Source organism: Aquarana catesbeiana, linkage group LG11, assembly GCF_042186555.1.
Source record: "Aquarana catesbeiana isolate 2022-GZ linkage group LG11, ASM4218655v1, whole genome shotgun sequence".
NCBI lineage: Eukaryota > Metazoa > Chordata > Amphibia > Anura > Ranidae > Aquarana > Aquarana catesbeiana.
The window spans coordinates 42089284-42100215 of record NC_133334.1 but is presented as its reverse complement, the minus strand read 5'-3'; the positions used below and the strand labels follow the sequence as shown (position 1 = coordinate 42100215).

Below are 10932 nucleotides of genomic sequence, written 5' to 3'. Positions count from 1 at the left end.
GGGACGTACAAACCGCTGCTGGCTGATGCGTTTCACAGGTAACACCTTCTTCAGAGCCTACAAGGCTCTGAAGAAGCTGTTACCTTCGAAACATGTCAGCCAGCAGCGGTTTGTACATTCTCTTTGTAGAATCTGGAGACTGCTACCAGTGGACAGACTGTCAGAAGTCCAAGACTATCTGCAGCGTGATTCTTATCTACCTTTGCGAGTAGTTTTATTACATGTTCTTTTAAATAAACTTGTTAAAGGATAATGCACAAGGCCCTCTCTTTTCTGTTTTCTTGTTTCAATTGTGGACGAGAAGGCCTGGCTCACAGTCTCTGAACTAATTCATCCCAAAAGGCATTCTATCCGGTTGAGGTCAGGACACTGTGCAGGCCAATCAAGTTCACCTACCCCAAACTCACTCAGCCATGTCTTTATGGACCTTGCTTTGTACAGTTCAAATCATTTGGTGGAGGCGGAATTATGGTGGGGGGGGGGGGGGGGGGGTTGTTTTTCAGGGGTTGGGCTTGGCCCCTTAGCTCCAGTGAAGGGAACTCCTAAGGCGTCAGTATACTAGGACATTTTGGACAATTTCATGCTCCCAACTTAGTGGGAACAGTTTGGGGGATGGCCCCTTCCTGTTCCAACATGACAGTGCACCAGTGCACAAAGCAAGGTCCATAAAGACATGGGTGAGCGAGTTTTGAGTGAAGGAACTTGACTGGCCTGCACAGAGTCCTGAACTCAACCAGATTAGAGCCGAGACTGCGAGCCAGGCCTTCTCGCCCACATCAGTGCCTGACCTAAAAAATGCACTTCTTCCCAGAAGAAGAGTTGAAGCCATTATAGCTGCAAAGGCTAGGCCAACTTATCATTGAACCCTACGGACTTATGCCCCGTACACACGGTCGGACTTTGTTCGGACATTCTGACAACAAAATCCTAGGATTTTTTCTGACGGATGTTGGCTCAAACTTGTCTTGCATACACACGGTCACACAAAGTTGTCGGAAAATCCGATCGTTCTGAACGCGGTGACGTAAAACACGTACGTCGGGACTATAAACGGGGCAGTGGCCAATAGCTTTCATCTCTTTATTTATTTTGAGCATGCGTGGCACTTTGTGCGTCGGATTTGTGTACAAACGATCGGAATTTCCGACAACGGATTTTGTTGTTGGAAAATTTTATATCCTGCTCTCAAACTTTGTGTGTCGGAAAATTCGATGGAAAATGTGTGATGGAGCCTACACACGGTCGGAATTTCCGTCAACAAGGTCCTATCACACATTTTCCATCGGAAAATCTGACCGTGTGTATGGGGCATAAGACTGATGCCATTAGGGTTCGTGTGCATTGTAAAGCCAGGCGTCCCAATACTTTTGGTAATAGTGTAGTTTCAGGGGTGGATGAGAACCGCACCAGCTGGAAAAACCACAACTTGGGGGGGGGGGGGGGGGGAGGCTGGATCATGGATAAGAGAAATTACCAACAACAACAAGTTTAATCCAACAGTTATAGCAATAGCAACTCAATCTGTAAAAAGGGCCAGGAAATATTAGCAATAGATGAGAAACTGAAACCGAGAAATACATGCAAGACAACTTTATTTAATACATTTTCCTTTATTATTTTAAAGCAGTCAAAACTTTACAAAAAAGGCTGAACGCATTTAGTTTTGTTTCACATTTTCATACCACTTTTTAAAATTCATGAACCGGAGCCCTGCTGTCAGCTGCATCCGTCTTAGGTGTGAACCCAACCTTGGAGAATTTCTCCACTTCACAGCAAAATATTGCGAGCTTCTAGTAAAGTGTCTCTTGACAGTTCCCTGGCCACTCTCTATGTTGCAGCCAAATTTCTCTTCCCCTCTAACAAGTTGCAAAAGGATATAGTGATAAAAGTGGTCAATAGCAATATAGAAATCTGCTGCCAAGGCGTAGCCAGCCCCTATTTCAAGAGACAACTGAGCGAAATAGAAATCTGAAGCTCCTAAAAAAGTATTACAGCTGTACAATATGCAATTAGTAATAAATTTATGCCTGCTTATTAGGATTACAAAAAAAAAATAAAAATTTATAAATTATATATTTCACTTTAAGGGATTTTCTACTCACAGCAAAATTTGGCATGGTTATTCTAGTAATCTGTTTTTAGTGATGGTCATCCTAACTTGGAGGCTGCAGACATGTCACAACATTTTTTGTAAAGCTTGGGGATTGTTGTTGTTTAAAATATGTAGGCTAGAGCCGTAAAAATAGTGCACTGGAAACAGAAAAAAAAAAAAAACACTCCATCGTATTTTACTTGTGCAGCCACAACCACAAGTTGGAAAGGACTAGCTGTTGCAAAGATTGTGGCCAGATCTAAAAGAACTCCCACTGTAGATATTACTTTTCCCGTTAAGCCAACACCATGGAAATTACTCCTCTCAGCTGTGGCCACACATCATGGGACTACAAAAGGTCACCTTAAAAGTAGACTATGGATAAAATGCTTATTGGCAATCCATCATGAAAAAAGAAAAAACTAAAGAAAGAAAAAAAAAAACAAAAAAAAACAACACCCAAACCTGAAAAGAAAAGCCACCTAGACGGAAGCCAGGGGTAAAGGAGAGTCCTTCCACATTTTTTTTATTTTTTTTCCAGTGCTTGATTTTTAATTGACATTTTTGTTACGTCTCTGGCTGGGGGGGGGGGGGGGGGGGGATTAAACATAACTTGCAAGGTCTGCGTTAAAACACTAACTCAGCCAAAACATTTTAACTTTTGTATAAGTAGGAAGAGAGAGTCCCTTTGTTTTTGTTTTTTAAACTAAAAATATCCCCCCAAAAATACCCAGAAGGTTAGGAATCCTTATGGGTGGAGTCTGAACCCAACAGCAAAAAAGAATTCATGGCAAGAAAACTTAAGCCTCGTACACACGATTAGACTTTCGGCAGACTTTTGTCCGAAGGGTGTGTGCCGGGAACTTGTCTTTTTTTTTTTTTTTTTTCAAATATGAAAAAGTACTCAATTGTCAGCCAACAAATACGAACGTAGTGACGTACTACATGGAATTTCAGTTCTTGAACGCCACCCTTTGGGCATCTTCTGCTAATGTCGTGGTTGGTGAGCATTGATTCCAAGCATGCGCATTTGTACTTGAGTTTTTTTGTAATTCTTTTATACCTTGGGACTTGTGTACACACGATACGAAAATCTGACAACAGACCGTTGTCCGCCGAAAGTTTACTAGCCTGCCATCCAACATTTGTTGGCCGAAAGTTGGACAACAATTGTCTGATGGAGCGTACTAACGGTCGGATTTTAGGCAAACAGTCTGTCGTCTCACAATTCCCAAATGAAAATCCGATCGGGTGTACGAGGCTTAAGACGCTGATGAGCAATGTGAGCCAACAATCCCCAAGAACTCAAATATCAAATAATTTGCATTAACAGATCCTTTAATTATAGGGGGTCTTACACGAAAAAACGTTAAAGCCAATCAGTATAATTAGTTGAGTGAAGGAGTCATCAAGTAGTCCGGATGATCAGGAAAAGAACACGAGGAGAGCAGCAGCTAAGAAGAGGATAAGGCCGGAGGCAGGAACTCCAGTGAAGCCTTTGTTGCAGAGGTTCGACTGGCAGCAGGACGACTCAAGGTTCTGTCCCACATTGTAATCATTCATTACATTCTGTATATTGCATCTACTATAAGCGTTGCATCCATATGTACTTAAACCTACAAAACAAGAAAAAAAAAAAATGTAATGTAGAATCTTTTCCCGGTGAGCTTTATTTACTACAGCTACATCTGGATGGTGCGAGTTGCTGAACAGCCTTCCCCACCACAGATGGCGGATCTACACCGAGTGCGTGTTTGCTGCTTTAACGGCAGCCATCTTTTCTGGTGAGTGTCCATTTCACAGGGGTGCGCTGGATGATTCTGGAGCACCTCTTCATTTTTCAAGTCACCACCAAATTTTTGTGCACATCTTTGCACTGAACTATTGTGTTTTCACCTAAAAGTTTATTATTGCTGATCCTATCATGGGACTGTGCATTTAAATCTATATTTTTCACTACATTGTTTATATTAATTTTATATATATATATATATATATATATATATATATATATATATATATATATATATATATATATATATATATATATATATATATATATATATATATATATATATATATATATATATATATATATACATACATACATACATACACACACATACACACACATACATATATACACACACACACACACACACACTTTTTGGACTTTATTTCAATTTGCTGCCCATTTATAAAACACAGTATTCTCATCGCTGTTCATTTACTTTTGGCGCTACACACTTTCTTAAAATCTTACCTAAAAAAGAAGAAAAGCAGTGTCAACGGTAGTCCAAACATAAAATTAAGATAAAATGAATAAGATTCCTGGTGGGGATGGTTGGGTTGGGGGGGGGGGGGGGGGGGGCGGGGAAACCAAAGTCTGGGTATATAACCTCAGGGGGAAAAAAAGGCACAACACAGGAGGCAGCATGTTTGAAGGGCAGAAATCACCTTTGGAGGGAGATAAAAAAGAAAAGCAGTGTCAACCTAAGTGCAGTATTAAAAACATACACATTTTAATAATAGTGGAAATGAACTCAGAGTATGACAGATAAAGGCACATCAATAAAATCGGTCCGGTACGGTGACGCTATGGGCGTGCACGCCCATAGCGTCACCGGGACCTGGGAAAAACTAAACAGACGATCCACGCTGTGCCTCTCCTACCCCAGCCTGGGACACTGGATGCCACCGGCGCCGCCAGACGGGATAAGACGAGAATACTCCAGCACATAGGATCACCCCCTGTGGATCCCTGCTGCCCACCACATTACCTACCCAGACCGATTTTATTGATGTGCCTTTATCCGTCATACTCTGAGTGCATTTCCACTATTATTAAAATGTGTATGTTTTAATACTGCACTTAGGTTGACACTGCTTTTCTTTTTTATCTCCCTCCAAAGGTGATTTCTGCCCTTCAAACATGCTGCCTCCTGTGTTGTGCCTTTTCCCCCTGAGGTTATATACCCAGACTTTGGTTTCCCCGCCCCCCCCCCCCCAACCCAACCATCCCCACCAGGAATCTTATTCATTTTATCTTAATTTTATGTTTGGACTACCGTTCATCAACCCACTGCTACTCCTGGACTTTAACCATCCAATTGTATTTTGCTTCATATATAATATTTTTATATATTGATTCATTATCCTTCCTATATAAGCTGTTTTTTTTTTTTTTTTTTTTTTTTTTTTTAAGCTATTGTTCACCCCATTTTACAGCTGTCATTCCCTAGCGCACAGGTGTCAAACACAAGGCCCGCGGGCCGAATCCGGCCCTCCAGGCCATTTCATGTGGCCCTCGCACCTCTCCTGCAGCTGCAGGAGAGCTCCAGCCCTCCTCCGAACCCCTACTTTCAAGCAATGCATCCAGCTTCTTCCCAGCAGCAGAATAAGTAAAGGGGGTGCACTGTAATGTTAGGGAGAGTAGGGGACTCAACTTCTGATGGTGGGGTGGCTCTTGACAGTTTATGTAAGGGGAGGGGATGCGCTGGACATCTAATCTTACAGATACAACCGGCCCTTTTGAGGACAATCATAATGCTGACTTTCGCCATTATTACCTAGGAAAACATGATGTCAGCTTGGGACACATCACACATCCCAGGTGGCTGAAGACCAGTTCTATAGCATGGTCATGCCTTGTGCATGTGCAGTGGTGAGCGGAAGCCCAGCAAAGAATCCGCTCCAAAGGGTGCAGCACTGGACTCCACGAGCTGGTGTCTATTTCTTAAAATTTTGCAGCTATAAATATAGATTTGTGGTTGCTAAAATTAATATATAAAAAAAAAAAAAAAAAAAAAAAAAAAAAAAAAAAAGTGTAAAAAGTTCCTCCTCATTGGACATCAATTTAACATCATCACCTCAGTGTAATGAGCAGGGAACTGATCCAGGGAACAGTTGGGCTACTTTTACTTTCACACTGAGGTGCTTTACAGCTCCAAAACTAGCGCCTGCAAAAGAGACTCTCCTGTCACTCCAGTGTGAAAGCTCGAGTGCTTTCACAATAAAAAAAGTGGTGTGCTTGGTTAGAAAAAGTCCTGCAAGCAGCATCTTTGGGGCGCTTTAGGAGCGGTGTATACACCGCTCCTAAAGCTCCCTTGGCCAATTGATGGATGAGCGACTTTGGGGTGGAGGAATTTTGACTGGCCTGCACAGAGTCCTGACCTCAACCCGATAGAACACCTTTGGCATGAATTAGAGCAGAGACTGCAAGCCAGGCCAACATCAGTACCTGACCTCACAAATGCGCTTCTGGAAGAATGGTCAAACATTCCCATAGACACTCCTAAACCTTGTGGACAGCCTTCCCAGAACAGTTGAAGCTGTTATAGCTGCAAAGGGTGGGCCAACTCAATATTGAACCTTCCGGACTAAGACTGGGATGACATTAAAGTTCATGTAAAAAAAAAAGGCAGGCGACCCAATACTTTTGCTAATATAATGTATCTCACATCATTGCGTTCTGGGGTAAGGTGAATTAGGAGTGAAGAAAACTCATGACAAGTGCCCTTTTTTTTTTTAGGGTGTGAACTTTAGAGTGGATCAGGCATATTAAGCATATTATTATTAAAATTATACACACACACACACACACACACCTCCTAGACAGTTGAGGTTAATTTACTAAGGGATTTGAGAATCTTCACACAAACCAAACAGAGTGAAGATTCACTTTAAATTATCCAATCGCGTGAAATGCAAATCCCTGTTTATTTATGCACAGGACTGAATAATGAAGGTAAATGGTCACACAATTTAGTAAGTGAAAAATTCTCAAATCTTAAGTAAATAAGCCTCATTGGCTTCAACTGCATTGATTTGAAGCATGGCGACATCTTCATTCTGAGAACGTCTAGGCATTTACTTCCTCGACAGAGATGCAAAGCCACTGGACTGAGCTCAAGAGCTGCCATCTTATGATAAAAAAGGTACACTTTTTTTGGAAAAATTGTACCGTTTCTCTATGAGGGATTTGCATGCAAACACGTTGGAACTTAAAAGCACAACTAAACCGATCGATTTATCAAAAACTGTTACATTCAAGGCAAGCCACAAATGATATCGGTCATGGTTGCTTGTGTTCTCAATGGAACTGTCAAGCCACTGAATGGCTGGTGTCAAATGATCACATGTGCGACACCATGGCAACTGCAGATGAAACAGAGGCAGCTTCCTTGATTGTAAAGCATAGGAGGGTTTAGGGTCGCTTTAATAGGCATGGTACAAATTTGTTGATGCTGTGCAAGTCAAAAATAAATGGTATCTACCTTGTGCGGTAACCTTTATACAAGCGTTCTTGTCACCAGTACATGTTTCTGTGGCTGTACACTCTCCGGCGGTTGCGCTGCACTTGTAACACTGGAGAGCAAGTCCTGTACAAAAAAAAAAAAAAAAAAAAATCAAAAAAAGTTATTCACATGTCATTTCATGGCCCATGGGCAACAAATTATCATCTTTCACGGTTACTGAAAAACTCCACCACATAAAACATTAACACATTTATGCTGGTCCTTTTCCTGGGTTTCCTATAGTGCTACTGCTGTAATACAACGATATACTGGGGAGGAAAAAAAAAAAAAAAAAAATATTGTATATACAGCAATTTTTAATTTTTTTTTTTTTCCCCTGCAAGAAGTAGGGAATGTTCATCAAAAACCTCTACAGGCAACCAAAGTTCCAAACATCCGACTCGTACAAACCGAGGAAGAAACAGGAAGTGAAAAGAAATTTACTCCTGTAAGCGTTATTATAGATACTGCGGCAATCTTTTGCCGGAAGTGGAAACAGATACTTGCATTAGACAGATATCTGCTCCCACCCCCCCCCAAAAAAAAGGTGCCAATTGTGACACCGGAGGGGGGAGGAATCCGGACAGTGGAAGTTCCATTTCTGGGTGGAACTCATTTAAATCAAATCCACCCTGGTGTTAACCCTTCCCTATGCCATAAAAAAAAAAAAAAAATTTTCGGCCAAACTATTGTCTGATTTTCCTTGCTGTTTCGCAGCAAATTGGAACCGATGAACCAAAAAAATTTGTACAAAAATTCTCGTATGACAAAAGGCGTTTTTTTAGTTCATCGGGTAAGTTTGAAGAGAGACAGCGCACACAATGGGGAACTCCCAGTTCAATTTGCAAGATCCTCTTTTCAGGTGCTCAGGCTCAGTGTGTCCTTACACACCACAGCACAAACAAGTAAAAAAAGGACAGAGCCGGCAACTCTGTAGTCCATATAGCGATTTTAATGGTTGGTTAGATGAAGTGACAAGCAAAACTACTGACGCGTTTCGGCAACAGCCTACGACTAAGGCGTCAGAGTTTTGCTTGTCGCTTCATGTAGCCAACCATTAATCACTTCGCATCCAGGCCATTTCTGACACTTTGCTCCTACATGTCAAAAATCATCATTTCTTTGCTATAAAATTACATAGAACCCCCAAACATTATATATTTTTTTTAGCAGAGACCCTAGAGAATACAATGGCGGTCATTGCAACTTTTTATCTTGCACGGTATTTGCGCAGCAATTTTTCAAACGCGTTTAAAAAAAAAAAAAAAAAAAAAAAAACCACCACAGCAAAGTTAGCCAATTTTTTTTTTGCATTGTGTGAAAGATGAAGTTACGCTGAGTAAATAGGTACCCAACATGTCACGCTTCAAAATTGCACACACTCGTGGAATGGCACCAAACTTTGGTACTTAAAAATCCCCATAGGCGACGCTTTAAAATTTTTTACTGGTTACATGAGTTACAGAGGAGGTCTAGGGCCAAAATTATTGCTCTCACTCTAATGTTCGCGGCGATACGTCACATGTGTGGTTTGAACACCGTTTTCATATGTGGGCGGGACTTACGTATGCGTTCGCTTCTGCGTGCGAGCACACGGGGACAGGGGCGCTTTAAATTTTTTTTTTATTGTTAATTTTACTTAAAAAATTTCTTTTGATCACTTTTATTCCTATTACAAGGAAATGTAAACATCCCTTGTAATAGGAATATGGCACGATCGGTCCTTTTTACAGTGAGATATGGGGTCAATAAGACGAGGCGGCCTCCGGATGTCAAGAGGTTAAAATTGCTATATGGGGGGCGTGGTCTGGACATGGCTGAGTGAAGACGTGTGCTTGAGGAGCTCCCGGTCCGACCCGTCCTTAAACAGCTTTTATTCAGCAATAACCTTCTCGGTTCACCTGGAATGTACTCCGCTGGGAAGCGGAGAGGAAAGCAGAAGAAAGGGGAATCTCCCAAACCGCACAGGAATACAGACATCCAGCGGTACCTCTTGAGCAGTCAGGGGGCCTCCCCGATCACCAAGATGGCGGACACCACGAGGCCTGGTCCTCCTGCTGAACAGCCGCAGGCCCCCTCTACCTCCCTATCGAGGGCAGATAATCCAGATGTGGACTGCACTATACCGGAGATGTTCCGTATGGTAACCCAAGCACCATCACAGCCATCTCCCACACCATTGATTTTACAAGCTGACGCTGAATCAAGAGCGCTGCTGCAGGCTCTCCCAACCCGCTCGGACATAGAAACTATAGTCAGCAGAATGGAAGAAAATCACCGTAAAGAGATAGCTGTAGTGAGACAAGAAGTGCACTCATTATCGGAGCGAATGGGGACTGGAGAAACCTCAGTGGCGGCAATGGAACGGCGGATATCCGCGGTGGAAGCGGCACAGACATCCCAGGCTGAGGCTATTCTTACACAACAGCTCCATATGGAAGAAATCGAGGACCGCAGCAGGCGCAATAATTTGCGCTTGAGGGGTTTGCCAGAGGCCACTGGCTCGGAAGACGTGGCAGCATCTGCCCTCGCAATTTTCAGAGATCTCACGGTAACCTCGTTCCCCCTCAACCTGTCCTTCGATCGAATTCACAGAGCTCTCGGCCTGCGCTCAGCTGACCCGGACAGACTAAGGGATGTCATTTGCCGAATCCACCAGTATACCCACAAGGAGCTAATACTCCGTACAGCTTGGGAGAAGGGAGATCTGGAATTCGACGGAGCTGCTGTTCGCATCATGCCGGACTTATCCAGAGCGACACTGCAGAGGAGGGCCCTGTTGAAGCCAGTCCTGGAGGCTGCCAGGCACAGTGGTCTCACATACCGGTGGGGCTTCCCAATCTCCGTAACATTCAAGAAAGCCCAACACTCCTTTACTCTCCGGACCCCCGCAGACCTTCCTGCCCTATTCTCCTTCATGGACATAGAACCCATCGAGGTGCCTGACTGGCTGCAGCTGTTACAGCGCTTTAATCCACGTCCAGGAATGTCGGGCATACGAAGAGCCAGATCACCCAGACCACAGAGGAGCCAGCGCAGATCTCGTCTCAACCCTGCAGAAGCACCAAGAGAGGACTGAGCGATATCAGTATTGCGGTGAGATAGCGAAGACCGGTTTTCCCCCTGATATTTCACTCTCCCCGTGCGGGTTCTGGTACGTTGTGTGAACTTCTCCCATCCCCTGATTTCCTCTCTTTACCATGATAGCAAACCATCGCTACCTCCTGGGAGCCCCCCTCATGGTTTAGAGGTCCTGCTGGGTTGACTGCCCTCACCTCCCCCTGGCTATAGTGTTTGAAATCACCAGCCACGAGGAAACACTGGCAGCTTACAAGGAGATTAGGTGGAGGGGGAGCGCCATATGAATGCCTTACACAGACAGAAATATGTCCGTATGTTTTCTGCGTTTCTGATTGCACAGAGCCACATGCTGTTGAAGTAAGGGAGGGAGGGGCTGCGGGCAGAGAGGGGGGAGGCCATCTCCCCCTGCTCACTGTAAACACTATGGGAAGACCTGCTCACCTCCTTTGATTGTTTTCTCAC

At 43.4% G+C, this 10932-nt stretch overlaps 1 protein-coding gene across 1 annotated transcript in view; it reads right to left on the bottom strand.

Annotated features, from left to right (window-relative positions):
- Positions 1-1590: 1590 nt before the first annotated feature.
- Positions 1591-10932, bottom strand: part of CD59 (CD59 molecule (CD59 blood group)) — a 71517-nt gene continuing 62175 nt past the window's right edge. The window contains exons 3-4 of the mRNA XM_073604218.1: positions 7369-7473; positions 1591-3708 (exon numbers count right to left, since the gene is read on the bottom strand). Coding sequence (XP_073460319.1) covers positions 3518-3708; positions 7369-7473 — 296 coding nt within the window. The 3' untranslated portion in view covers positions 1591-3517. The remainder of the gene's footprint in view (positions 3709-7368; positions 7474-10932) is intronic.